The 27,993-nt window shown below is 58.3% G+C and overlaps 2 protein-coding genes across 5 annotated transcripts; both read left to right on the forward strand.

The window, feature by feature from the left end:
• Positions 1–926: 926 nt before the first annotated feature.
• SDHAF2 (succinate dehydrogenase complex assembly factor 2) lies at positions 927–22,473 on the forward strand. Of its 4 annotated transcripts, none has more exons than XM_045574033.1 (4): positions 927–1,189; positions 1,278–1,387; positions 5,180–5,312; positions 22,453–22,473. In XM_045574033.1, exons 1-3 carry the CDS (start codon positions 942–944, stop codon positions 5,308–5,310), a joined length of 489 nt encoding a protein of 162 aa, XP_045429989.1. In that variant the 5' UTR covers positions 927–941; the 3' UTR covers positions 5,311–5,312; positions 22,453–22,473. The 4 variants fall into 4 exon arrangements, with proteins under 4 accessions (XP_045429989.1, XP_036273320.2, XP_045429987.1 ...); XM_036417427.2 differs by lacking the exon at positions 22,453–22,473 and adding an exon at positions 19,828–20,026; XM_045574031.1 differs by lacking the exon at positions 22,453–22,473 and adding an exon at positions 5,388–5,739 and having other exon boundaries at positions 5,180–5,324.
• On the forward strand, positions 21,492–27,920 carry PPP1R32 (protein phosphatase 1 regulatory subunit 32). The gene is made up of 12 exons (XM_045574034.1): positions 21,492–21,643; positions 22,005–22,098; positions 22,308–22,479; positions 23,471–23,599; positions 24,145–24,208; positions 24,581–24,681; positions 25,091–25,150; positions 25,253–25,339; positions 25,694–25,807; positions 25,885–25,979; positions 27,217–27,381; positions 27,782–27,920. Exons 1-12 carry the CDS (start codon positions 21,535–21,537, stop codon positions 27,849–27,851), a joined length of 1,260 nt encoding a protein of 419 aa, XP_045429990.1. The 5' UTR covers positions 21,492–21,534; the 3' UTR covers positions 27,852–27,920.
• The last annotated feature ends 73 nt before the right edge of the window (positions 27,921–27,993 follow it).

Here is a 27,993-nt window from a genome sequence, read left to right on the forward strand (position 1 = left end):
GGCCGGGGCCGTTGGGTCTTACTGTTTTATCCATGCATTTTGGTTCGGGAGTTGGATACATTTCCATTTAAAAAGCCAGAAGTTGGGGCTTTCTCCTGCTGTGCAGAGCTGGGGGCGGGGCCCTGGTGGGTGAGTGCGGACCAGTCCAAACACCTTGCCTGTGTTCTCACAGCACCCATCTCCTGCCAGCACTTAGACTCAGAGAGGACAAACACTAGCCCATCCGGCAGTCCCCCCAGAAGTGGGCACGCTGGGCATATGTCTCAGGCTCCCCTCTCTCTCCGGAGGGAGGCACCAGGAGCTGAGGGTTTTCTTCAGTTGCACCAGCTGAGCCAGGGGGAGGGACCGAGATGAAGGATTGTCTTGGCTTTCCCTTCCAGCTTTGATGCCGCTGCTGCGTGCTTGCCTGGGGTTAGGAGCCTCTTCACTGGTTTCGGGATTTCTCGTAAAGGGGACCGGAGGTGATGGTTTCTGGGAGGAGAGCGGGGGTGAGGGTGGGGGGAGAATGCCTGTCCTGCCATCTTGCTGACATGAGTACCTTCTCGTGGCATCATGAGAGGCTTTGCCTGTCTCTCAGTTGGGAGCCCTTGGAGGGTTAGGGTCCGTGCCGCCAGATTTTAACACAGTCAGGAGACAAAAACACACACTGCACCGGAAGGGAATTCCTCGGAGGGAGGGAGGGAGGGAGGGAGGACGGGAGGACGTACGTCTGCTGGAGAACTTTCGGAAGGGACTGGTTAAGGACGTTTGCCGTCAGAGCTGGGTTTCAGGTCTCACTGCAGTTACTGTCGGAGTGGTGTCTTCGCCTCCCTGAGCCCCGCCTCTAAGCTGTAAAGTGGGGCCAGTTGTGGCGAAGCTTCTCGAGGACCCGGTGAAACCAAATGCTTCGAAGGCACCTAGCGCGAGCGGGGGTGGCAGTGATGCCACCTGATGTTGAAAAGATGTCCGTGGTCTGTCTGTTTCAGAGGCTCGCGCTGTCCAGGCAACACCTCAGGTCTCCTTTGCCCAGCGTGACGGCCTTCAGCCGTTCCTACCGAGGGGACAGCCCGTCAGATTCCCAGAAAGACATGATCGAGATCCCGCTGCCCCCGTGGCAGGAGCGAACCGACGAGCCCATCGCCACCAAAAGGGCCCGCCTGCTGTATGAGAGCCGGAAGCGGGGCATGCTGGAGAACTGCATCCTGCTCAGGTGGGCCGGGCTCGGGGCCGCGCCCCGTGGCCCGAGCCGCCCGGCCTTTTAACTGTTCCTCTCTCTCTGCCCCTCACTCTCGTTTTAGCCTCTTTGCTAAAGAGTATCTGCATCAAATGACGGAGAAACAGCTGAACCTGTACGATCGCCTGATTAACGAGCCCAGTAACGACTGGGATATTTACCACTGGGCCACAGGTACTAGGGGATGGGGGGAGGGCAAGTGGAATGTGAAAAGGAGGGTCACTTGGGCTGACTTGAGTCTGGGATTATCTCTGGGCAGTGCCCCCCCCCCTTTATTCATGCAAATAGACCCTCCCTCCAGGCACTGTTCATGTCCCCAGGTGTGCGGCATCTGTTTGATTAGTTAGGGCTCTTGTGTGCCAACAGCAGACACCTGTTCTGGGGAACTTGGGTAAAAGGGAGTTTGGTGGGATCGCGCCGGTCTCCGAGGCAGGCTGAGGAAAAATGAGGCAGGGCCTGGCGTGGAGCCAGAAGTGGACGTCTCGCCCGTTCTCGCACCTCTGGGTCTCCTGTGTCTGCGTCCCCACTCAGGGTGGGCCACCACGTAGGGGCCGTGCTGCAGGTTCGGCTCTCCTCCGTGCTGACAGAGTCCTCGGTGCTTGTTCTGACGGTCGGTGAGCGAGGACTGTGGAATCTCCATCTGTAATTGCGGATTTATTACTCCTTTCTGCCTTCTCAGTTTTACTTCATACATTTGGAAGCTCTGTTATTGTGTGCAGACATATTAGGATTGTTATGTCTTCTTGATGGATTGACGCCTTTCTCATCACACCAGAGGCCCGATCCACGAAATTCGTGCAAGAGCCGGCTTTCTGGCTGCGGGCACCGGCTTCCCTCGCAGCCCCGGCTTCGTCAGGATGGTTGTCTGGAAAGACGTCTGATCTAATTAGCATATTATGCTTTTATTATGATAGATTATTATAGATAATGCCTGTCTTGATTGCTGATGGTGTTCCTTGTTCCGAAGTACCTGATCATAATTTAGTCACTCCAGCGTTCTTTTGATGAGTGTTTGCATGGTATGTGTCTTTCCGTCTATATTAATTTTCTGTTGCTATGGAGTAAATTAATACAAACTTAGTGACTTTATCTTTTTTTAATTTATCTTTATTCTTCAAAGTATCAGAGATGTCCCCGCCCCACCCCACTCCCCACCCCCCGTAAGTCCCTTCTACACCGCAAACTTAGTGCCTTGTTAGCTCCGGAGCTGTGCCCAGATCTCACCGTCTGGAAACTCATTCAGGCGGTAGGACTGAAGTCCCAGCGGTCTGTTAGCTGCTGGTCTCCTTTAGCTCCTGGAAGCCACTCTCAGATCTGGGCCCTGTGGCCCCTCCACTCAGCAGCGGAGCTCCCTCCCATGGAATCCCTCTCGTGCTTCCAAGCTACCCGAGTGCCCTGCTGTCGCCTCCTGGAGAAAACCCTGCTTTTAATAGCGCTCATGTGACCAGGTCAAAACCGCTTGGATCATTTCCCTGTCCGGAGGCCAACTGTGCCGCGGTGACCAGCCGGGATTGCTCAAGGCTTGTGCGCCATTCTTCTGCTCTAAACGGAGCCTCCTGCAGACAACATACCTAGTCTTTATTTCTTTGTCCAATGTTAACATCTCTATCTGTATGTTGCTATGTTTGGTCATTTACATATAACTAATTATCAATGTGATTGCATTAAAATTTACCATCATTTTATTTTCTACTTCTTCCATCTGTTCTTTGTTCCTTTCCCCCTCTGTTTCCATGGGGTTTTTTCAACGAGTATTTTAAATGTTACTCCGCTTTCGGTTTATTATTTATACCTCCCTTTATAATTTTTTAGCAATTGCCCTGGGGCTTGCAGTCTACATCTTTAATTAATCACAGTCTACCTTCAAGTAATATTATAGTACTTCATGCATAATGTAAGACCTTTACAGTAGCACACTCCAGCTCCTCCTCCCATCTTATGTGCTATTGTTGTCATACTTTCTATTTTTACTTGCGCTATAAGCCTATACTACATTTCTGTTGTTTTACTTCAGAGCAATTTAAAATAAGGAAAAGGATGGGATATATGTAAAAATTATAACATATAGTATCTTATATGTAAATATATGGATAATATATAACGGACTTGAAGCTGGCGGTACAAGGTAACCAATATATAAATTACATTATCCTATATAATAAAAGGTTAATATGCAAATTGACCGAACGGTGGAATGACCGGTTGCTATGACGTGCACTGTCCGCCAGGGTCAGATGCTGAGTGCAGGAGCTGCCCCCTGGTGGTCAGTGTGCTCCCATAGGTGGAGCACTGCTCAGCCTGAAGCAAGGCTCGCCAGCGGGCTCACAGCTAGTGAGCGCAGTAACTAGCAGTGGTGGCAGAACTAAGGACCCTGGGGGATGTCCGCCTGCCCCCTTAGGCCTGCTCCCCTAAGCTGACAGTTGGACATCCCCTGAGGTGTCCTGGACTGCAAGAGGGCGCAGGCCAGGCTGAGGGACCCCACCCAGTACACAAATGTTGTGCACTGGGCCTCTGGTGTTTTATATTTCCCTTATTTTAATCGCCTCCAAGTTCTTCATTTCTTTATGTAGATCGATGTTTCTATCTGGTATTCTATTCCTGAAGAACTTCCTTTAATATTTCTTGTAGTGTAGGTCTGCTGTTATGCATTTTCTCAGCTTTTAGCAGTTTTGAAAGATATTTTCACTGGCTATAGAATTATAAGTTCACAACTTTTCAGCACATTATAGGGGCACACTTTTTTGTGAGGCTGAAGGATGAGCTGTTCGGTTGAGCTTGATCTGGTTATTGTTGCTTTGGTTACCTTGTACCGCCAGCTTCAAGTCCGTTAGTGTCACCATGTGCCTAGTCTTGGCGTGGGCTGTGCTGTGTCTTATCTGGTCTGCCTAGTCTTGGCATGGGCTGTGCTGTGTCTTTGTTGCTTTGTGTATAGTGTATCTGTTCTTCCTGAACGTTTCCAGCGTTTTATCTCTGGCTTCCAGCAGTTGGTGTGTGACAGGCTGGATGCTTGTGTTGGGTGTTTACCTGCTTTGGGTTCTCTGGGCTTGTTGGGTCCAGTTACACTTCGGTTAGACTGTCCATCTGATGTCATAGTCTGGGATTCTGTTCTCTGTCTCTTACTCTTTTCCTCAATGCGTTCATTTGGGTGATGTCTGTTGACCTGTCCTCAGTTCACTGATTCGTCCTCGACTCTGTCACATCTCAGGATGGACCTGTTGAGGTCATTCTGCTTATTTGCTTATTTTTACTTATTTATTAAATGTTGTTTTTATTGATTTCAGAGAGAGAGGAAGGTGGAGGGGAGAAACATGGCTTGCCTCTCACACACACCCCAGCACCCTGACCGGGGACCGGAGCCACAACCCGCCCGGGTGCCTTGACCAGTGACCTCCTCGGTGCCTGGGACGACCCTCCAACTGAGCCATCCGGCCAGGGTTTGTTAACCTTTCAATTTCACTTTTATAGTTCCCATCTCGGAGCTCCTCGCCGGTTCATAGATTTTTGTCTCCTTTTTCCACTGGGGCCTTTAACATATTAGCCACAGTGGCTTTAAATTCCCCACCAGTTTGTGGGCCATCCCTTCGTCTGTTTCTGTGGATTGCTTTGTCCCTTCCCCGTGTGTGTGTGTGTGTGTGTGTGTGTGTGTGTGTGTGTGTGGTAATTGTGTGTTGAATGTTAGGCATCGTAAGGAAGACCGAGGCGGGCTGTGTTCATGAATAGAAGCGGCTTGCTTGTGTCTGGCTGTTAGCAGACAGTAAAGGCTTCAGTCTCGTAGCACAAGAGCAGCCACAACGGCACATGAACCAGCAGGAGCTGCTGTCCCAAACCTGTTGCAGGCCCAGCACCGTGTGCATCAGCACTGAGAGGGAGAAAGGAACGGCTACGCCAAGGCTGGAGTCAAGGCTCAAAACCCTTTTGCCTAACTACTGACTGACACAGTTTGTTCTGGCTGCTCTTCTCTTGCAGAAGCCAAACCAGCCCCGGAGATATTCGAAAACGAAATCCTGGCGTTGCTCAGAGACTTTGCTAAAAACAAAAACAAGGAGCAGCGGCTGCGCGCCCCGGACCTCGAGTACCTCTTCGAAAAGCCCCAGTGAGCGTGCCCCTGCCCCTGCCCCTGCCCCTGCCCCTGCCCCTGCGCGGAGCTCCGCCGGCTCCCTGCTGCGAGGATGCTGGCTTCCCTGCCCCTCCTCCTGGCCCTCAGCTGCCCCTCCTCCTGGCCCTCAGCTCTCGCACCCTCCTGCCCGGGTAGGGGCCCCTCCTCCCCCACCCTCTCCCAGGACGTTAAATGTTCAGCATCTCCTAGTCTAGTGCTGCTTGCTCAGTCCTGGGCCTCGAGCGGGGGTTAGAGTGTGATGTGCATGAACTGTCTTTCAAATCGCCATTCGCCTCCCACCAGCCACGCTGAACCACCTTCCCCTGGTTTTGGGGGAATCTGGTATTTAAAAAGCACGGATTGTGTGTTTTTACACAGATGTGTATCCATTTTACCTGTAGCAAACAGTGATTAAAGAAAACAACATTAATAGTTTTGTGATTACTCCTTCTTCTTAAACATTACTCATGCCCGATGACTGGTTTGAAGGTTAGCTAATTAATTAAATATTTTTTTTAAAGAAAAAAAAAAGGGATAGCGTGTTGGGCTGCAGGCTGTAGGGTCCCAAGTTCAGTTCCGGTTAAGGGTGCATGCCCAGGTGGCAGGCTCAATCCCCTGTAGGGGGCGTGCAGGAGGCAGCTGATTGATGTTTCGATCTCCCTTTGCCTTCCTCTCTGAAATCAAAAATAGTTTTTTAAAAAGTGGGTTGTCATTGTTGCTGGCAGGAAGGCCTGTGGGCTCTGGCTGGCCTCTGCCACAGGAGGGCGCTGTGGGGAAGCAAATGTGCCCGCTCAGGGCTTCAGCTGGAGGTGCTGGCAGCCCCAGCACTGCAGAACAGCCCCAGCTGCAGCAGGGCCCGTGATCCTCCCCTTCCAGCCCAGCGGGGCTTCCTGCCCAGGGAAGCGGACCCAGGACCCCGGCCTGAGTCTGGAAGGCACAGCGGGAGGAGTGGGTGTGCGTGCTGCGTCACAGCCAACTTCCTCCTCCTCAGGTCTTTCTCTGAAATGTCACTTTGTGAACAACGATAATCAGATATTGGAAAATGTCTTAAGATGGAAAACCACAATTCCCAGTCTGTGCACCATTACTTCATATAATCCGTAGACATGTGCATAGAGTTTACAAGGTCACAGTCAGCTTTCATTTCCGGGTCACATAGCCAGTTTTTCTCTATTTCTAGTCTTCACATTATTGTAGATGACAGAATGACGATAGTGTTTTAAGAATGAATGACGTATTTGGAAGTGCTGGGCTCCAGCCAGAAGACTGGTGTTGCTAGGGGCGGCCTCTAGGGGACTCGTGCCCTTGGAGCTGTGATCCTATCAGGACACGATCCTATCAGGATGGCGATGGCTGATAAGCAGATGCCTGGTGATTACGAGCTGTGAGTGGGGAGGAAGAACATGCTGTGGGTGGGGAGGAGGTAAGTATGAGCTGTGGGTAGGGAGGAAGGACGAGCTGTGGGTGGGGAGGAGGAGGTACCAGCTGTGGGGGGGGGAGGACAAGCTGTGGGTGGGGAGGAGGTACAGCTGTGGGTGGGGAGGAGGAGGTACCAACTGTGGGTGGGGAGGAGGTACCAGCTGTGGGTGGGGAGGAGGTACAGCTGTGGTGGGGGAGGACAAGCTGTGGGTGGGGAGGAGGTATAGCTGTGGGTGGGGGGGAAGGAAGTGCTGTGGGTGGGGAGGAGGTACAGCTGTGGGTGGGGAGGAGGTATGCGTTCCCAGCACTGTCAGGCTGCGGGTCTCTAGTAGCGTCCTCATGGCCCTGCCCATTCCTCAGCTCAGCGCCCTGGCTCAGAAGGAGAACCAGCCTGTGCCTATGTGATGTCGTTCCTCCAGGCCAGTGGCTCGGGCCCGTCTTGTACAGAAGGGGCCTCAGAGAGAGGAGTCTGTTCAAGGTAAAAAAGCCAGCGTCCTGCCTGACTGGTGTGGCTCAGTGGATAGAGCATTGACCTGCAGACCGAAGGGTCCTGGGTTCATTTTCAGTCAAAGGCATGTACCTCGGTTGCAGGCTCCTCCCCAGCCCAGGCTCTGGTTTCGGCATGTGCAGGAGGCAACCAATCGATGTGTCTCACGTCGATGTTTCTGTCTTTCTCTCCCACTCTCTCTAAAAGTCAATGGAAATATATCCTCAGGTGAGAATTAACAGCAACAACAAACAAACTCCTGAGTGTGGTTTAGTCCAGCCTGCCTCCAAAGTGGATGAACTTGCTCCCGGAACATACTGCCTGCCTCACCGGTGGACACAGAAATCCACCCTGGGACAGACTGTAGCAAAGGAGTGTGCTGGCTCCGAGGCGTGGCTGTGTGTCCTGCGGGGAGGGGGCAGGACGAGGCCAGGACCCCCGGCGGGGAAGCAGAGCAGCACCGGTGACAAGTTCTCGCCCTGGCTCCGCCGCTTGCTGGAGGAAAGGTTGGCCTGAGCCTCAGTTTCCTCATCTACTAGGTGGGGCGGTGACACTCCCTCTCTCTCTTTTATTTATTTATTTATTTATTTTAAATATATTTTATTATTTTGTACAGAGAGGACGGGAGAGAGATAGAGAACTAGAAACATCGATGAGAGAGAGAATCATCGACCAGCTGCCTCTTGCACACCCCTTACTGGGGATATGCCCGCAACCAAGGTACATGCCCTTGACCGGAATCGAACCCGGGACCTTTCAGTCCCCAAGCCGACGCTCTATCCATTGAGCCAAACCGGTCTCGGCTCCCTCTCTCTCTTTTAAAAAAAAATATATATTTTATTGATTTTTCACAGAGAGGAAGGGAGAGGGATAGAAAGTTAGAAACAGCCGAAACCGGTTTGGCTCAGTGGATAGAGCGTCGGCCTGGGGACTAAAAGGTCCCAGGTTCGATTCCGGTCAAGAGCATGTACCTTGGTTGCAGGCACATCCCCAGTGGGGAGGTGTGCAAGAGGCAGCTGGTTGATGATTCTCTCTCATCAATATTTCTAACTCTCTATCCCTCTCTCTTCCTCTCTGTAAAAAATCAATAAAATATATTATAAAAAAAAAAAGAATAGTGTTAAAAAAAGAAAAAGAAAAAGAAACATCGATGGGAGAGAAACATGGATCAGCTGCCTCCTACACACCCCCTACTGTGGCTGTGCCCGCAACCAAGGTACATGCCCTTGACCGGAATTCAACCTGGGACCCTTCACTCTGCAGGCCGACGCTCTATCCACTGAACCAAACCGGCCAGGGGGACGCTCTCTCTTAACCAGGGGTCCCCATAGGGGAGAGGGGTGCAGCACGCCACATTCCTGCAGGACCCCAGCTCACAGCAAGCCCTCGGTAGGTATCGGGTCACCTGTGTCCTAACGGCCTGGCGGGTCGGGAAGTCACCAAGCTCTGCGCAGGGCAGTCCCATCTGCAGGTAGAGCGCCCAGTGTCTCCCCGCAGCGGCGGCCGGAGAGAACACAGACCCTGGTCACGGGACCTTGGATGGAAAAACCAGAGCGCTCACCTCGGCGGGCAGCAGGCGTGAGAGAAGGCAGAGCAGGGCAGGCGCGAAGACGGATGTCGCCCTGGAACGCACCGCCGACCCTGGCCATCGTCCCAGCCGCGCTGACGTGGGGAGAAGGGGGCGCAGACAGCTTAGAGGTCTGGGCTGCTGGCCCATCTCCCCTGGCGCTGACGCCATCCGCCCGGTAGCCAGCTCTGCACTCAGAGCTGTTTCCCAGGGCGCTGACCTCCCCTGTCCCCCGTTTGTCTCCCCAACACCGTCCAACCGCCGCACTGCCACCTGCGCCTGCTGGCGAACGGGGCTGCCTGCCTCTCAGGCTGCTGGCGTGTGTCAGCTCCGAGGACAGGCGCAAGGTGCTGTGTAAACAGTTTTCCCTTTATTAGGCATGAAGGTAAATGAGGCCGGCCACGGTGCATTAAAAATAAACAACAATTAATAGCCACGCAGCCAGGCCAGCAGCCCCCAAGGGCCCTGGTGCACAGAAGCTGCATCCTTCCTCTCGGTCTGCCACCACCACTTGCTGACCTCATTCCCGCCCGCCGGGCCCTGAGCGCCTGGCCCTGCCCTGGCCCATCAGATGTGGTCTTGCCAGTCCCTCTCCAGGCTCATCAAACTGGGTCAGTCAAGACTGTTCTCTTCCCATCGTTTTCTCACGGAGTCATTGGAAATCGTCAAAACCCACAGCCAAACACCGTTTGCCTGAGCTGTGCCCCTTGGAGGGAGCGCATCTCTCCCGGCCACGGCGGGGCCTCTCTGTCTGGCTCCCGGCACTGCCTGGACGTCATCTGGTCTGTGTCTTCGCCTCCGGACACGGAGGCACCAGCACAAACCTGCTCCTATTCCAAATATCACCAGGGAGCCCTGGCTGCTTTGGCTCAGTGGATAGAGCGTCAGCCTGTGGACTGAAGTGTCCCAGGTTCAATTCCGATCAAGGGCACATGCCTGGGTTTTGGGCTCAATCTCCAATGGGGTAGGAGGGTGCAGGAGGCAGCTGATCAATGATTCTCTCTCATCATTGATGTTTCCATCTCTCTCCCTCTCCCTTCCTCTCTGAAATCAATAAAAATATATTTAAGTAATACACTGAATGGTCAGATTATTATGATCTCTGAACACATAATTATCTGGCCACTCAGTGTATAGCCAAGATAATAAAAGGCTAAAGTGCAAATTTTCCCCTCAACCAGGAGTTCGACCAGCAGGCAGGCCAGCCAACGGCCCATGTCTCCTCCCCCTGGCCAGGCTGGCTGGACCCCACCCATGCACAAATTCATGCACCGGGCCTCTAGTATATATATATATGCATTGAGTGGCCAGATTATGATATGTTCAGAGATCATAATAATCTGACCACTCAGACCATACATACATACATACATACATACATACATACATACATACATCTGTCCTACACCTGAATATCAGACAAAAACTTGGAAACAACAGCCCTATGCTGAAGAGAAAGAACAGGAGGAGGGGGGGGAGGGGGAGGGGGAGGGGGAGGGGGAGGAGGAGGAGGAAGGAAGAGACTCAAGAAGTAATTTGGTTCCAAACTAAACATGAATTCACTGTGTACATGCTGCGAAAGGAAAAGCGGATAGGGTATGCCTTTAAATGGTATATATAGCTCTCCCTGCTCGCCTAGCCTTTTCAATGACAGCACCCACCCACCAGATTCCTCTGGGAGAGTGGTCAACCTTAGTCCACTATTTACCCTTCAGTCCATCTGCTGCCATGGTGGCTGGAGGGAAGGTGCCAGGGCACAGAGCTGGTGCAGCTTTACACAGCAGTAGGTCTCAGAGCTGAGCTGACAGCCCCTACTCATTCAGCCCATCCTGCCTGCGGACAGCGGACCACAAGTTGATGCTGATAAGCTTCTAGTTACGCTGCCTGGGGATCCCCGTTTCCCAGGAGCCCTCTGCACAGTTAGACTCTTCCCCAGGCAGGTAAGGTGATGGGGGGCAGCAAGGGAAGCTTCTACCAGGTCCTCCAGAACTGTGCACTCCCACACCCCAGCCCAGACGAGCCTGTTCACGCCCGGCCAGCCTGAGCTTGACCGAATCCGTGCACCATCTGTGCCAATATTCACCGAATAGCTTTCTTCAATAAAAAAAGTCCCTTTTTTATTTAAACAGATTAGTTTTATAAGGAAACTGTTGATCCTCACTGGAAATGGAACAATTATGTCAATAGCGGCCACTCGCCAAAATTAAAAAGGTAACTATAAGAACAAACACATAAAATGTTACCAAGTTCTCCTAACATTTTGTTATTAAAAATTTCAAACAATGTTGAGTTCTGCAATAAACAACCCTACAGCCAGAACTTCGATTCTACCATTAACTTTTAAAATATATATATATTTTTTTATTGATTTCAGAGAGAAAGGGAGAGGGGGAGAGAGATAGAAACATCAAAAATAAGAATCATTGATCGGCTGCCTCCTGCACACCCCCTGCTGGGGATCCAGCCCGCAACCCGGGCATGTGCCCTGACTGGCATCGAACCAGCAACCTTTCAGTGCATGGGATGCCCAACCCACTGAGCCACACCGGACAGAGCCTGCCATTAACTTCTTAACGCTGTTTGATGGATCACACATCTGTCTGTCTTTCCATCCCTCTCTCCACCCATAAAAGCATCTACTTTTTTATGTATTTCAGAGAAAATTACTGACATCAGAACACCTCCCCTAAATACTTCAGAATACAAATTATTAGACTTTGATATTTATGTCAAGTTTTTTGCCTCTTGCTATAAAGTATACATGCAATAAAACACACACATCTTTTTGTTGTTAATTCTCAAAATGTTTTCCATTAAATTTTCTTTTCTTTTTTAAATATATATTTTTATTGATTTCAGAGAGGAAGGGAGAAAAAGAGATAGAATCATCAATGATGAAAGAGAATCATGGATCGGCTGACTCCTGCAGGCCCTCTACTGGGGACCAAGCCTGCAACCCAGGCCTGTGCCCCTGACTGGAATCGAACCCAGGATCCTTCAGTCTGCAGGCTGATGCTCTATCTACTGAACTAAACCAGCTAGAGCTTCCATTAAATTTTAGAGAGGGGGAGGGAGAGAGGGAATGAGAGAGAGAGGGCGAGAGAGAGAGAGAGAGAGAGGCATTGATGTGAGGGAGACACATTGATGGCTTGCCTTCTGTACATGCCCTGACCGGGCTGGGATTTCCACGCAACCCAGGTACGTGCCCTTGATCAGAAACTGAACCTGCAACTCTTCTGTGGTCGGGCTAACCACCGAGAAACATGGGCCGGGGCTAAAAGGTAAAACTCTTCAGTACACATTTGCCGAATTTTGACATATAAAAGCGCATTTTTAACAACCACACCCCAGTCAAGGTACAGACATTCCCGTCACCCTAGAAAGGTCCCTCGTGCTCATCCCAGCAGCCCCTGCAGCACCTCGGGCCTCCCTCTCTCCGATCCCAGCGCGGGAGAGCTGCGGGAGAGCTGCTCCCCTCAGGGACTGCCTGTAGCTGGACTCGCTCCGGGCGCCCTGTTCTGCGCATGCCTGCTTCCACTCAGCAGGATGTTCTGAGATTCCGCTGTGTCATTGCACACCAGCGTTCCGCGTCTATTCCACGCTGACCGCCACGGTCATCCACTCTCCACCGATGGGCGCCTCCGCTCTTCCCCGCGTTGGGCTATTATGACTGAAGATGCTACAGACAAGTCTTTCTGTGTGAACACATGTTTTTCTTTAAAAAATATATTTTTTTTATTGATTTTTTTTTTTACAGAGAAGAAGGGAGAATTATAAAGAGTTAGAAACATCCATGAGAGAGAAACATCAATCAGCTGCCTCCTGCACACCACCCACTGGGGATGTGCTTGAAACCAAGGTAAGTGCCCTTGATCAGAATTGAACCTGGGACCCTTCAGTTCGTAGGCTGAACCTCTATCCATTGAGCCACACAGGTTTCAGCAACAAATGTTTTTCTTTCTCTTAGTAGGTATCTAGGCAAGGAATTTTGGGGTCGAAGGTAGGTATATGTCTAGTTTAAAAGCAGCTGCCAAGCCCTGGCTCACTGGATAGAGCATCAGCCTGTAGGACTGAAGGGTCCCAGGTTCGATTCCAGTCAAGGGCACATGCCTTGGTTGGGGGGTCCTGGTCTCCCATCGATGTCTCTCTCTGTCTTTCCCTCTCTTCCTCTCTCTCTAAAAATTAATGGAAAAATATCCTTGGATGAGGATTAACAAAGAACAAAAAAGCAACTGTCAGAACTGCTTCCAAAGCAGATGTGCTATTTTACACTCCCCCCAGGAGGGCCAGCTACCCCTGGATCTTGTCAGCACTTGGGTTGACAGTCTTCAACCTTCAGCCAATCCGGCAGGCAGGGGCGGGCGCCTCGCTGCGGTTTTTACATGTGTTTCCCTGACGGTTAATGAGGTGAAGCACTCTGTTCACATGCTTATTGGCCATTCCTGTATCTTCTTCTGCGGAGTGTCTGTCCCAGTCTTTTACCCACTTTAAAATTTGGTTGTCGTCATCTTCTTGTTGAAACGTACATTTTATTTATCCTGCACACCTGACCGTGGCCAGAGAAACGTCGGCGAATATTTCCACCCGGCCTGCGCCTTGGGTCTTCATCCTCCCAGCCGTGTCTTCGACGAAGTTCAAGGTAACCTGCCCGACTGGGAATGTCATCGTGACCTCCTGGTTCCCAGTTCAGCGCTCAGCCACGCAGCCACGCTGGCTGGGCCAGTCACACATCTGGATGGGGCCCCTGTGCTCCGCCAGCAGTGCACAATGGCCCCCGTTTCTCCACATGCGGCCAGCCCTAGTACGTGTCTTTTTTTAAAATATACTTTACTGATTTTTTTTTTTTACAGGGAGGAAGGGAGAGGGATAGTCAGAAACATCGATGAGAGAGAAACATCAATCAGCTGCCTCCTGCACACTCCCTCCTGGGGATATGCCCACAACCAAGGTACATGCCCTTGACCAGAATCGAACCTGGGACCCGAGTCCACAGGCCGGCGCTCTATCCACTGAGCCACACCGGTCAGGGTGCGAGTGCTGCCGGGGAAGAGGTGGCATCTCGTGGTGCTTTTGTTTGCATTCGCTGACGGTCAGCGCCTGGGAGACCTCTCCCGGTGCCCATTGGCCGTCTGTCCACATTCTTTGGGGAACGGTCCATGAATGTCCTTGGCCCGTTTTTAACCGGGGTCACGTGCCTTTGGCTGGTGATACGTACGAGTTCCTTCTACACTCTGGACAGCAACCCCTCCTCTGGGATGGGATTTGCAAACGTTTTCCTCCTCCTTTCACAGCTCCCCTTCCCCACCCGCTGACGGTTTCCTCTTCGGTCAGAAGCTGTGGCGTCCGAGGCGTCCCCTTCGGTTATAGCTGCTTTTGTTGCCCGTGCAGTTTTGGGGTCCTACTCACTAGACCACCTTGCAGGCCCACGGAAAAGCGTGCCTTCCCTGTTTCCTCCCAGGAACGCTGCGGGTTTGGGTCTTCCGTCGGCAGCTCAGTGGCCGGGGACGAAGGACCAGGCCGCGGCTGCCTTGCCACCACCGTCCTCCTAACATCTCACAGGCCCCTCACCTGCCTGCGCCTGCCTTCCCGTGGGGACAGCACATCATCACCTGCCTCCGGGTTCAAATAGCGACCGCGCCTCTCCCCGTCTCAGGCCTGTTTACCCCCCTTCCCCCGTTTCTCAGATCTTGGGAGTCGCCGGCCTCCATCATAGCATGAGCTCATTTCTTATCATAAATCTATTTCTATCTCTCCCTCTGTAAACACCCAGTGGTCCTGCTTCTCTGGAGAAGCCTGACTAACACAGAACCACGGCCAAACTCTTTCCCCAGAAGCCCTCCCTCCCCTCGGGCTGCAGAAGCAGGAGCCCGGCCTCGGGGGCGGGAGCGCGAGGCGGCCACCACTTCCCCAAATGGCCTCCATGCGGTGCCTCGGGGATCCAGGCTGCATCCGGCTCTCAGCTGACTCTCAGCTCTCGGTCCTTCCATCCCAGCACGGGGTCTCCACCCTCAGAGAGCGGGGAAACTCGTGACCTCAGACTGGGAGCAGATCCCTCAACCCCTCCCACAGAGGGGCGGGGCGGGGCGGGGGGGGGGGCAGGGGGAGCAGAACTGGCCACATGGTCCTTATCTAACTGCGGGGGCATCTGGGAAATGGAAATGATCATAAACACTTAGGAGCGCCTTCTCTAGGCCAGGCTAAGCACTTAAATGCCATTTCTTCCCCGAATCCACAGCCCACGTGTGTGAGTGCTGCTGTGAGCTCGGGGTACCGCTTAGGGAATGGCTGCAGGGCATGAAGGAAGCCAGACAGCCGCCCGCACAGAGGCCGCAGCTTCGGCCCCAGACCTCTGTGCGCCCAGAACCCGCCCTCGTGCCCCCCCCCCCCCCCCAGCATCGCTGCCCAGCAACCTCCATCCCATTGGAGGCCCGGATCAGGCTCATTTTCTGCTTCATCTTATTCCGTCTTCCCAGGAGTCATGAATTTTTAAACCTCGTGCAAGATCAACCAGTTCCCTGCGCGGAGACAGTGAGAGAACAGAACAGGCAGGAACAGCACAGCCATCACGTAAACACGTCTTCCAGGAACCGCCCCCGAGGGGAAGTGCCAGGGAAGCGGTGACGCCAACGGGGGCGGCAGGGAGAGGGCCCGGCTGCCAGGGGCGGCGGTTCCTTTTAGGAAAGACAGAGCGATGGGCCCTTAGCCTGGACTCCTTCAGGTCCTGGGGGTGATGCGCAGCGAGTAGGGGTGCCAGGGGGTGGGGAGCCCAGTCTGGCAGTTCTCCTGCCTCCCTGAGGCGGCCAGCAGACCTTCCTCCGGCCCAAGTCGTCCTGCGGAGAAGCCGGGAAGGGGGAAACCCGCAGTGGAGCCAGAGTCGGCTGGCCCATCCGTCTGCAGGCTCCTCCTGGGACCCAGTCTTTTTAAACATTATTTCCATTGATGTCAGAGAGGAAGGGAGAGGGAGAGCGGGAGAGAAACATCCATGACGAGAGAATCATGGACCAGCTGCCTGCTGCAGGCCCCCCCCCCCCCCCCCGGGGATGGAGTCAGCAACCTGGGCACATGCCCTTGACCAGGAAGCAAGCTGTTGTTGTGGGCGACCCGCGAATGACGACCACCAGTCAGCCAAACTGGAATTCAGGAAGCCTTTATTACGAACTCGAGTCCGGGCTCCCGTCTCAACTGACACAGCAGCGAGCAACGAGAGCCCCGACCCACTCTAAGCATGCTGCTTTTATCCCCGTCTCAGGGATGCCTGGCAGATTATGATTGGCCAAAGTTTTAACAAAGGAAGGTCAGTTATAAGTTGTAGAAAAATTCCACTTGTACAGTAACATTTAAAGTTTATACAGCACCTGGGGTGGGGGTTTATTTTCAGCTTAAGCAGTCTCTGTTTGACCTGGTTTGGTCTGTTTGTCCTGCCTTGCGGCTACTGGACACAGGACGTGCCTGCCTGGGGGTTGAGCCCTGCAACAGAACTATTTTATGGCTAACAGTTACGTTACATTCTTTGTTGTGGATCTGGTTGCTTGTTCCTTCCCTGGCCTGGAGTCCTGCCTCAACAAGATCTTGCTGGCCATTTGGAGCCCTGCCTCGACCGGGTCTTGCCAGCCACAACACTGTGACCACCTGGTTCATAGGCTGATGCTCAAGCCCTGAGCCACACCGGCCGGGCTGGACCAGTCCTTACAGCCATCATAGCCACCCCCGTCCCTCAGAAGTGCCCTTAAACGCCGTGTCCCACCTTCAAGTTGCCCCTCCACGGGGGCGCACCAGGCCGCTGGGACCCAGGCGGTCACACAGGGGGCACCTGCTCGGGGGAGGCCGGCATGGGCCTCAGAAGAATCTGGGCTCAGAAACAGTGTCCCTGCTGGCAGAGTGCGGGGTTTGGTGAGCTCTGTCTCAGGGACCCCATGGCCTCTGTGGACACACCTGAGGGTCTGGGCTGGGAGAGACTGCGTGCGGGGCCAGAGGCCCTGGAGGGCCAGGCCACAAACCCCCATAACAAGGCAGAGGGGAAGGGGCTGGAAGGAGGTGGGCTGGGGCTCCTGTTGCCTCACAGATGAGGTGGGAGGGGGGGGGAGATGGGGGACAGCCATCAGTTTAATATCTGTTTGAAGAGAGAGTTTCAAGGCCTGAGCCCAAACAAGCAACGCCTCTCCCACCACCAACACAAAAACCGGACCTCCTATTCCCAACCAGCCCCTTCTTTCCATGACGGGCAGCGGGACCAGAGAGGGGCGGTCACTAAAGGAACGGCACACAGCACTGTCTGTGGCAGAGCCAGACCTCACACCCACGTTTTAGAAGAGGCTCAGGAAGAAGCAGGGGGGTGACCCGGGCTCACCCAAGACATCAGCACCTCCGCCTCTTCCTCTCCCGGCTAAAGGCTAAAGGGGCTCGGCCCAGGCCTTCCCGAGGCCACACCTGGTTCCGCCCCTCCCCCCCCCCCTTCCTCTCCTCCCTTCTCCCTCTCCAGCACCTCTTGTCTCAGGGCCCAGGAAACATCAGCCTTTGGGCCTGCCCTGGCCTCCAGCACAGGGACTTCAACCGTATCATGGAACCCACAACGCCACTTCTGGATACACACCCCAAAGAACGGAGAGCGAGGCTCAAAGAGACACTTTGTACCCCATGTTGGGCCCCGGAAGTGCTGCCTTCTCCATCTTCCTGCACAGGCCTGGATGCAGGTCACTCATCCAGACTCATCCAGCCAGGCAGCCTGTCCCTTCAGAACCACATGGTGTGGCGCGCATGGTGACAGCCTCAGCACTTCACAGAGGACCTGGGGCGCCCAGCAGGCCGGGTGCAACCCCGGAGCCAATGCTGCTCCACCAGCCCCCTCTGGGGCAGCCTGGTCGCTGGGCTCCCTCCTCCTGCAATGCCCCAGCCTAATGAAGGCAGCACATCTCCTGCAGTTCCAGGTCTAGCCGCTGGGTGTCGCCACACAACAGAAAACCACAGCTGCTGGCCCTGGTGGGAGTTGGGGCTGGCAGGGCCTCCCGCCTCTGAAATTCCTGCCCAAGTGTTTCTGGCCTCCTGCTCAGGGAGTCCCCAGTAGCTCACAACTTCCTTCAGGGGGTCCCCAGCAGCTCACAGCTGCCCTCAGGGGTGGCTACCATCAGTGCCCCCAATGTCCAGAAGGGGAAACTGAGGCTCACCGAACAGGCACCAAGTCTTATGGCTGTAAGTGGCGGGGGCAGGGCTCAGGCCAGCTGGCGTCAGTCTGAGCTCTTGCTTGTGATCATCACTTCTCCACAGACACTTTGAGAAACCCATTCCTGCCCTTTGCCCGGGCGACCCCCCACCCACCCATGGCACCCGATCTCGCTGGAGGGCAGGGCCGTGTGCCTTCGCCTCTGCCTGCCCCACCTCCTGGGGCCCTGGGACCCTCGGTGGGGTCAGATGCAGACTCAGGCACCCTCCCTGGCAGGCCCAGTGGCCTGGGGTGAGGGCAGCAAGGGCGGCCCCCCTCTCCCCTGCATCCACACCTCCCCCTCTCCTGAGGGCAGGGGTGCTCACGGAGCATGAGAGCAGGTGAAACCTCCAGGGAGTTTACAAGCTGAGCGTAGAACTCAGCCTTGTTAACAAGGAAAAGCTGGAGAATAATGACGGGGCCCGGCCAGTTTGCTTGTGGCTAGAGTGTAGGCCTGCGGGTTCCGGTCAGGGCACAGGCCCAGGCTGTGGGCTCGATCCCCGGTAGGGAGCGTGCAGGAGGCAGCCAATGCATGGTTCTCTCATCATGGATGTTTCTCTCTCTCCCTCTCCCTTCCTCTCTGAAATCAATCTATATATATATAAAAATGAAGGTGGTAAGCACTTCAGAGTCATCGCCTGCTGATGTGACTGATGTCCTGCCATTCATGTCTCACCTGAGAGGACTGGGCCGTGGCTCTGTGTGCGGAGACGCTGCAGCTCGGTATGCTCGTCCTCCAGCTCCCAGCTCCGTGCCGCTGCTTTGGAGTTGGACAGCAGCCGTGACAGGCGTCTTTAACCCCAGAAATGGGCTGATGCTACCGACCAGGACTCCCACGCCCACCTCCCAGAGGTCCCGCTGTTACGCATTTACAAGCCCTAAAATGCCCGGCGCCGGGGTCCAGGGCCGGAGTGGGGCAAGTGGGCCCCAGCGGGGCGGGGGCCTCAGAGTTGGCTCACTCCATTTCAGTCCAGGCTCCGCCTCCACCAGCTGCGAGGCTCAGGCCCTTTGGCCTTGGGCCTCAGTCTTCCCATCTGCAACATGAGGCCAAGAAGAGCAGCTTTAAAAACGGAGCCCGGCCAGCGTGGCTCAGGGGTTGAGCATGGACCTATGTGTGAGCCAGGAGGTCACGGTTCGATTCCTGGTCAGGGCACATGTTGGGTTTGTGGGCTCGGTCCCCAGTGGGGGGCGTGCAGGAGGCAGCCGATCCACAATTCTTTCTCATCATTGATGTTTCTGTCTGTCCCTCTCCCTACCTCTCTGAAATCAATAAAAATATATTAAAAGCCCTGACCGGTATGGCTCAGTGGATAGAGCGTCGGCCTGTGAACTCAAGGGTCCCAGGTTCGATTCCAGTCAAGGGCATGTACCTTGGTTGCGGGCACATCCCCCGTGGGGAGTGTGCAGGAGGCAGCTGGTCGATGTTTCTCTCTTATCAATGTTTCTAACTCTCTCTCCCTTTCCCTTCTTCTCTGTAAAAAACATCAACAAAATGTATTTTAAAAATATACATTAAAAAACAAAATAAGTAAATAAAAACGGAGCCTGTTACCATTCAGGTGCCGAGCCCGGGCTCTCCCCAGCCTGCCAGCAGCCCTGTGCAGCGGCAGCCCTGGGGGGAGGAGGAAGTGGGGGCGTGAGGGATCAGAACCTCATCCGCGGCCACAGATCCGGCTTGAACCGCACCGGCGGCGGCGGCGGCGGCGGCGGCGGCGGCGGCGGCGGCGGCGGCGGCGGCGGCGGCGGCGGCGGCGGCTGCGGCTTCGTGGGGACGATTATGAATGTGTGTCGAGGAGCTGGGCACCGACTCGGCGCTGGCAAAACACATCCGACATTCATTAACCCGGAGGCTGAGCGCCCAGTCCGGACCCACCCACCTCCGCGAGGCAGCCTGTCCCCTGATTGCAAGCTCTCCAGCCACTTTGCTTGTGTAACCTCATTGTCCCCATGGGACGAGAGGCATAATGACAGCGACCTGGAAGAGCTACTGTAGATAAAGGATGCAGAGTGTCTGCTGAGAAGTGGTACTCAATAAATGGAAGTGATTGTTCCTGATTATCTTTTATTTCGCGTCGCTCAGAGCACAGCTCTGCTGGGCCCCGGTGCAGGGGGAGGCTGGCGAGGGGGGAGGCCGAGGAGGCAGGCCCTGGTCTGGACCACGCCTGGCACCCCTCCCCCTCCGGCCAGGTCAGCCCCTCGCAGGGCCCTGGCCTGAGAACTGCTTCGGAGGCGTGGACGCTGTTGCTACGCGCCGGTTGCTAGGCAACCACTGTTACAACCGGCCAGGCCACCTCCCTGAGGGCCCCGGGTTCTCTGGAGTGGCTCCTGCCTCCTCCCGCCTCCTGTGGCCTCTCGCAGACCTCACAGCCGGTGTGGAGGGCAGGTGAGGGTGGGGTCAGCTGCGGGGGGCAGAGCCAACCTCTGGTGGGCAGCGGTGGGCAAGGCCACAGGAGGGGAGGGAGAGACCAGGCCCCGGGGCTGGGAGTGGGCGTCCCGCTGGAGCAGCCGGAGTGCCCGCTGGCCAGAGGTTGGCCGTCAGTGCCAAGGGGACGGCGTGGGGGGCCAGGATCAGGACGTGGGGCGGTCAGGTGCCCGTGCCCAGGCCCTGGCTCCGCCATCGAGCATGTGCTGACATATACCACCTTTACCTCTTGGCACACAATCCGTCACAACGGCCCAGTCCTCACCGCTCCCAACCACCCGGGAACCTTTAGTCTAGTCCAGTGGGTGGCACACTCAGCCAACAGAGCGGCAAACCGCGGCTCGGGAGCCACGGTTTACCGACCACTGAGCTAACCCCTCATCACGGGGAACCTGTTTCCCGAAGGTAAACAGGAGTTCACACCAAGTGTGGGCCAGTGAACGAGACCCACATCTGAGACACACGCTGACCATGATGAGACCAACCTTCAGTGGGAGGTGTGGGTGGGGGAGAGGTGCGGGTGGGGGAGAGGAGGGGGTGGGGGAGAGGTGCGGGTGGGGGAGAGGTGCGGGTGGGGGGAGAGGTGAGTGTGGGGGAGAGAAGGGGGTGGGGGAGAGGTGTGGGTGGGGGAGAGGTTCAGGTGGGGGAGAGGAGGGGGTGGGGGAGAGGTGTGGGTGGGGGAGAGGTGCGGGTGGGGGAGAGAAGGGGGTGGGGGGAGAGGTGAGTGTGGGGGAGAGAAGGGGGTGGGGGAGAGGTGTGGGTGGGGGAGAGGTGCGGGTGGGGGGAGAGGTGCGGGTGGGGGAGAGGAGGGGGTGGGGGAGAGGTGTGGGTGGGGGAGAGGTGCGGGTGGGGGAGAGGTGCGGGTGGGAGAGAAGAGGGGGTGGGGAGAGGAGGGGGTGGGGGAGAGGTGTGGGTGGGGGAGAGGTGCGGGTGGGGGAGATGTGCGGGTGGGAGAGAAGAGGGGGTGGGGAGAGGTGTGGGTGGGGGGAGAGGCCAGCCTGGGGAGGCCAGCGGGTGGGGTTCCATCACCTCCTCTGTGGTCTCCACCGCCCAGAGCCAGGTGCTTGGGCTGCAGGACCCCCCGGCTCTTGGTGTTCCCTCCCTAGGCCCCCCGGGGTTCTGCCCCACAGCACGATGACGGGGAAAATCCCCCTGGGGGTGGCCTCCCCCTACGTGAAGACGAGTTCAGGGGGCTGCACGGACCCCATGAAATTCTACGCCACCACCTACTGCACAGCCTACGGTGAGGGCGCCCATGTGCGGGGTCCCAGGACCCGGGAGGGAAGCTGCCCGCCCCGCCGTCACGCAGTGTGGCCGCAGCCCCGCGCCCACAGAGCAGCGCTCACACTGTGTCCGCAGCCCCCCGCAGCCCCCCGCAGCCCCCCGCAGGCCCCCCGCAGGCCTGAGCCATCCTCTGGTGCTGCCACAGAACCGTGGCCCCACCCATTGACTCCGGGCCTCAGCCTTTTCCGCTCACACCTGTTCCTGTGCCTTCTCCACCACGGGGAGGGGGTGGGGGAGCTGGCCCTGCCTGGGAAGCAGCCCCGCCCTCCGCACCCCCACTCTGCTGACCGTGGGCCCTGCCTCCCTGCCCCCTCTGCCAGGCCGGGAGGAGTTCAAGCCCCGCATGGGCACTCACAGAGGCACCGGCTACAAGTCCAACTACCGGCCTGTGGTCTCCTACAGCCCGGCCATGGGGTACGGTCTGTCGCCCCCTCAGCCCCTGCCCGCCCGCTGGGCCTCGGCTCTCACGGACATCCATGCAGGGGGACCCTGAGCCCGCCTGCCCAGGCCTGGGGCTCTGGGGGCTCAGGGCCTGGCTCCGAGCCCGGCCCCAAGGACTTGCGATGCACCCTGGGGTCTGAGGGAGGTGGGAGCTCCTGGGGAGAAGCCCCCAGGCCGGTGAGAGCTCTGCCGCCCCTCAGGGAACAAGTCCGGGACGGCTTCCAGACCGTCACCGGCCAGAGTTACCGCCCCCTGGAGGTGCCTGATGGCAAGAGCCCGCTGCCCAGCAGCCTGTACCAGACCAGCTCCGGCTACTCCCTGGACAAGGCCGGCCCGGCACCCACCCCCAAGGAGGTGGGTGCCAGGCCAGGGCCCGGGGGCGGGAAGGGGCGGAGGCTGAGATGGGGTGGAAGGAGGGCCAGGCGGGAAAGAGTGGCGACTCCTCCAGCGAGTAGGCCCGCCCTGTTAGGGACCCAGTCACCTGTATCACCTTCATCTCATCCGCACCCCCAGCCCCTCCCCCTCCGCGTTCATTCCCCACGCCCGCCCTCCTCCAGTCCCGTCGCCGCCCAACCCCACTCCCGGCCCCGTCCCCACGGTCTCCGCCATCCCTTCCCCGGCCCCAGGCCACACCCCCACTCACACCATCACGGTCATGTCCACATGGTCCTCATCACCCCCATTGTCTCCTGTCTTTGTGTGGCCATCATCCTCATCACGCCATCACCCCGTGCCCACCCACTCACTTCTCATCATCGCCATCACCCCTGTGCCCACCCACTCCCTCCTCATGACCGCCATCACCCCGGTGCCCACCCACTCCCTCCTCATGACTCCCATCACCCCGGTGCCCACCCACTCCCTCTGGCGTTTATCCCACCCATGTCCTGAGCGCCCTCCCCTGGCTGAGGCAAAGGAGATGGTGCTGGGGGAACTATATAGAACAGGAAGAGGCAGGGGTGGAGCAGATGTGGAGAGGCTGCGCCTGCAAAGCAGGTCAGGAAAGGTTGCTATGGAGACGTTAGACAAGCTGGGAGGGAGGTGCGCTCTCTGGCCTCCATTGCAGTGAGGTGAGGGAGGACAGCAGGTGCAAAGGCCCTGGGGCCCGGGTCAGGGTGCGGGGTGAGGAGGACAGCAAGGAGGCAGGGCTGGAGAGGAGAGGAGGGCTGAGGGCCTGTGGGCTGCTGTCAGGACCGCAGGGCTCTGAGCAGAGGGCCAGGACCGACTTCATTGGAGGCCCCCCCCCCCAGAGGCTGCTGTGGGGATCCTGGGAGTCCAGGGCCGACACGGGGTCGGGCGGTGACTGCCACGTGCTCACAGGCGGGCGACGGGTCCCCCCCCCCAGGTCAGGAAGGTGCATTTCGACACCCAGGACTACGGGCCTCAGGCAATCACCGGGCTGGAGCCCAAGCAGGTGCCGCTGCTCCAGCAGCACCAGAGCAAGGGCTCCGTGGAGTGGGAGAACGCCGGGCACGTGAGTGGGACCCACGGCGGCGGGGGCTGGGCAGGGGCGCCCCTCCTCCTCCTCCTCCTCCTCCTCCTCCTCCGCCTTCCTCTGCGTGACTCGCCCGGGGGAGGGCTCGGGGCACTGGGAAGCAACCACGGGGGTGAGCAGAGGGTGTGGCCACCCAGACGGCATCCGGCGGGCCCCCTGCGAGCCTCAGGGTGAACCGGGGCTCCCTGCCCCCCCTCCCCCCAAAGCCTGAACCGGCACTGAATTGTGGGGAGCTCCCATTCCCTCCCTCCTCTGTGGGCCCTCCAGGGCGCCAGGTCCCGCTGCTCAGCACTGGGAGTCCCGAGGGGGTGGGACTCGGCGTTCACGGTCGCCGGGAGCTGTCTCTCGTGAATTCTGGTGCGGGAGGCCTGTCGGAGGGAGAGGAGTTGGTGTCCGGGTGTCAGGCTGGCTCTCACGGCTAGGACACAGCGCGTGGGGCTGCTCAGAGCCGATTCCGAGAGCCTCCAGCGCCCCAGCCGCCCGGGCCCTGGCCCCCGGGCCCCACGCCCCACTCTCTGTTCCAGGGCCCGCGCTTCATGACTTCCGAGTACAATTCCAAGTTCCTCAGGGAGCCCTCAAACCAGCCAGGTGGGCACTTGTCTGAGCTCAGACCGCCTTCCACTGCACGCCCCCCTCCCCCCGCCCCCCGGAGAGACCCCGAGAGACCCCGGGGGACGGGAGCTGGCACAGCGCCAGGGAGGCCCGGGGAGAAGGAAGGAGATTCAGGCAGTATGGGTGACCTCAGCGCCTTAGGCGCCAAACCCCAAAGGACACTGTCACCTTGCAGGGCTGGTTGAGCACCCAGCACCCCCCGCCTGTGTGCCCTGCCCTTCCTCTGCTCCTCTCTCCTCCTCTGCCCTGGATTCTGGTTTCCTCCCGGTGCCCGGGATCCTGGGGTTCAGGCCTGAGCCCCCGGGGCCCCGTGGTGGGCGGGGCCGGGGCCAGCGCTGCCTCTTGCAGATCTCTTGCAGAAGAAGTCCATCGGGGCCAAGGAGGACAGCGGCTTCACCGAGGCGTCCGCCAAGAACCCCCTCACCTCCCAGGCGCTCCCCGGGGACCCGGTGAGTCAGCCCGCCCCCCCCCCCCCCCCAGAGTCTCAGGGAGACGGAAGCCCTCGGTCTGGAAATCCCTGGGTTTTCTTCTTTCTTTTTTTAAAAATGTGAGCTGCAGAACCTTTTGTTCAAACGCCCGCTGAAAGAGCATTTGTAAAAACTACTCCTTCGGCCTCGTAGCCCCACTTCACAGATGAGAAGACTGAGGCCTGAAGAGGAGAAGCCCCGTGGCCACCTGAGGCCACTCAGCACCAGACAGGCCCTTGCCCGCTGGTGTCTCTCCGCGTCACGGCCTCCTCTCAGCTCTCCCACACCCGTCCCTTTCCTGTTACCCCGGGGACCCCCGTTTGTGCTGAGCCCCTTGGGGGGGCCGCTGCCTCGGGGGGCAGACTGACGCTGCTCTGCCCGCCTTCTCCAGGCCCTCCTTCCCGCCCGGAGCACCAGCAAGGCGGACTTCCTCCCCATGACGCCCCTCCACGTAAGCGGGGCGGGAGGCTGCCCGTCCCACCGGCCGGGGCTCGAGGCAGTGAGGACGGTGTGCGGGCTGCCCCCACCTCCAGCGGCCGCTCTGTCGCCGCAGGGGGACGAGGTCCTGCCCCAGATGTCCAGGGACGCCGAGCGGGAGAGCGGCTTCAGCCGAGTGAATGAGAGGATCCTGGGCTCCAGAGTAAGTGGCCCGGCTCCTGGGAGAAAGCACCGCGGAACAGGGGCGCGGGGGGGGGGGGGGGGGGGAAGGCGCCTAGACAGGTTCGGGGGCCTGGGCTGGCCCTGGGGGTGGGGAGAATCAGGGCATTGGAGCCCCTGGGGAGGGGGAGGGCCTAGGCGCTGGGAAGGAGGGCGTGTTGGAAACTGAATGGTGTGGCTGGAGGGGATGGACGGACGGACGGACGGACGGACGGAAAGAAGGGCAGGTTGTTGTGGCTGCTGGCCTCGGCCTGACCTCCCTCCATCCTGGCTGCCTCTGCGGGCCACCTGCTGGGCCACCCGGCCACGGCCACGTCCCATGCTTCTGCCCCTGCAGGTGCCCCCTCCCAGCCTGGAGCGCAGCAGCTTGAGCCAATGGCAATTCCAGCACCCGCAGCGGGTGCAGCAGACAAACGTCTCCCTGCTCGGCCGGGAGACGGTGGGGCACAAGGTGAGGCCTGGGGCACCCCACCCCCACCACCAAGCCCTCCCCTTCTGACCTGACAGCCCCTCTCGGCCCTTCGGCAGGAGCCCAGCGGGTACAGCCTGAACAACCCCGGCTACGTCCGCAGCCCCTACAACCCCGGCCTGGACAATCCCTACTTGACCTCCTACAACCAAGGGTGAGCCCCTCAAGCCCACATCTGGCTGGGGAGCCGGCCCCCCAGGCAGGGGCTGGGCCGGCTAGTGCCAGCTCAGCCTGGGAGCAGGCCCAGCACAGGGCAGCGTGGGCTGTGGGAGCTAGGACTCCTGTGGGAGGGGCTGCAGAGGTGTGGATGCAAGGTGAGGGGGCTGCAGAGGTGGGGGGGCTTCAGGGTGGGGGGGGCTGCAGAGGTAGGAGGGCTGCAGAGATGGGGGCTGCAGTGATGGGGGCTGCAGAGGTGGGGGGCTGCAGTGATGGGGGGCTGCAGAGATGGGGGCTGCAGAGGTGGGGGCTGCAGTGATGGGGGGCTGCAGAGATGGGGGCTGCAGGGGTGGGGGCTGCAGTGATGGGGGGCTGCAGAGATGGGGGCTGCAGAGGTAGGGGGGCTGCAGAGATGGGGGCTGCAGAGGTGGGGGCTGCAGAGATGGGGGCTGCAGAGGTGGGGGACTGCAGGGGTGGGGGGCTGCAGAGGTGGGGGGGCTTCAGGGTGGGGGGGCTGCAGTGATGGGGGGCTGCAGAGATGGGGGCTGCAGAGGTGGGGGCTGCAGAGATGGGGGCTGCAGTGATGGGGGCTGCAGAGGTAGGGGGGCTGCAGAGATGGGGGCTGCAGTGATGGGAGGCTGCAGAGATGGGGGCTGCAGAGGTGGGGGCTGCAGAGGTGGGGGCTGCAGAGATGGGGGCTGCAGAGGTGGGGGCTGCAGTGATGGGGGGCTGCAGAGATGGGGGCTGCAGAGGTGGGGGCTGCAGTGATGGGGGGCTGCAGAGGTGGGGGCTGCAGAGATGGGGGCTGCAGAGATGGGGGCTGCAGAGGTGGGGGCTGCAGAGGTGGGGGCTGCAGTGATGGGGGGCTGCAGAGGTGGGGGACTGCAGAGGTGGGGGCTGCAGTGATGGGGGCTGCAGTGATGGGGGCTGCAGAGGTGGAGGCTGCAGAGGTGGGGGCTGCAGAGGTGGGGGCTGCAGAGGTGGGGGCTGCAGTGATGGGGGCTGCAGAGGTGGGGGCTGCAGAGGTGGGGGCTGCAGTGATGGGGGGCTGCAGAGATGGGGGCTGCAGAGGTGGGGGGCTGCAGTGATGGGGGGCTGCAGTGATGGGGGCTGCAGAGGTGGGGGCTGCAGTGATGGGGGGCTGCAGTGATGGGGGCTGCAGAGGTGGGGGCTGCAGAGGTGGGGGGCTGCAGGGGTGGGCAGAGGCTGCGGCCACAGCCCCTTCTGTGCCGCAGGTACTTTGAGAACATCCCGAAGGGTCTAGATCGGGAAGGCTGGACTCGAGGGGGCCTCCAGCCGCAGAAACCTGGAGGCTACGCCCTCAACCAGCCTGTCACCCGCATGGAGCCCACCCCCACCCCCACGGAGAGCCTGAGGCACCTGCACCCCCACGTGGGAAGGTAGCCCTCCCCCTCCCCCTCTCCTCCCTCCGCCTCCCCCACTCCTCCCTCCCTCCCTCAGGCTCCGCAGCCTCTCCCTCTCCTTCCATCTGTCCTGAGGCCTGTTCCTCTCTGGCTCCTTCATCGCTCTCCTGCCCACACGCCCCCTCCTCTCCCCAGTGACCAAGGCCGCCCCACCTGCTCCCTCCATCCGGGCTGCATGGGGGGCGAGGGGGGCGGGTGTGCAGGAGGAGACACACCTGAATGTGCTGTGGTTAGGCCTCACGCTGACCCTTTCGCTCAGTCCTCACCAATGGCCTTCACGCCACCACAGCCCGAGCTGAGCCTGGCCCCTCGGGAGGCGCAGGGGAAGCAAAGGCCGGCTCACTGCTCACCCCACTCTGGCCCTTCCTCCCTGCAGAACCCTGATCTCCACGGACCCCTTCTACCGCTCCCCACCTCACAGCAGCTGCTTCAACACCCCCCACTGAGCTGAGGCCTGGGTAAGGGTTGGGGGACCCTCCTGCAGCTGCTCCCCACTTGGGGGTTGCTGTTGAGGGCCAGCGCACCTCCCATCCCTGAGTGGAGGAAGCCCTGCCTGGGGGACCCCCGCCCCAGAGTAGGGGAGGGCGG

This window comes from Pipistrellus kuhlii, unplaced genomic scaffold, assembly GCF_014108245.1.
Source record: "Pipistrellus kuhlii isolate mPipKuh1 unplaced genomic scaffold, mPipKuh1.p scaffold_m20_p_59, whole genome shotgun sequence".
In the NCBI taxonomy this organism is placed as follows: Eukaryota; Metazoa; Chordata; class Mammalia; order Chiroptera; family Vespertilionidae; genus Pipistrellus; species Pipistrellus kuhlii.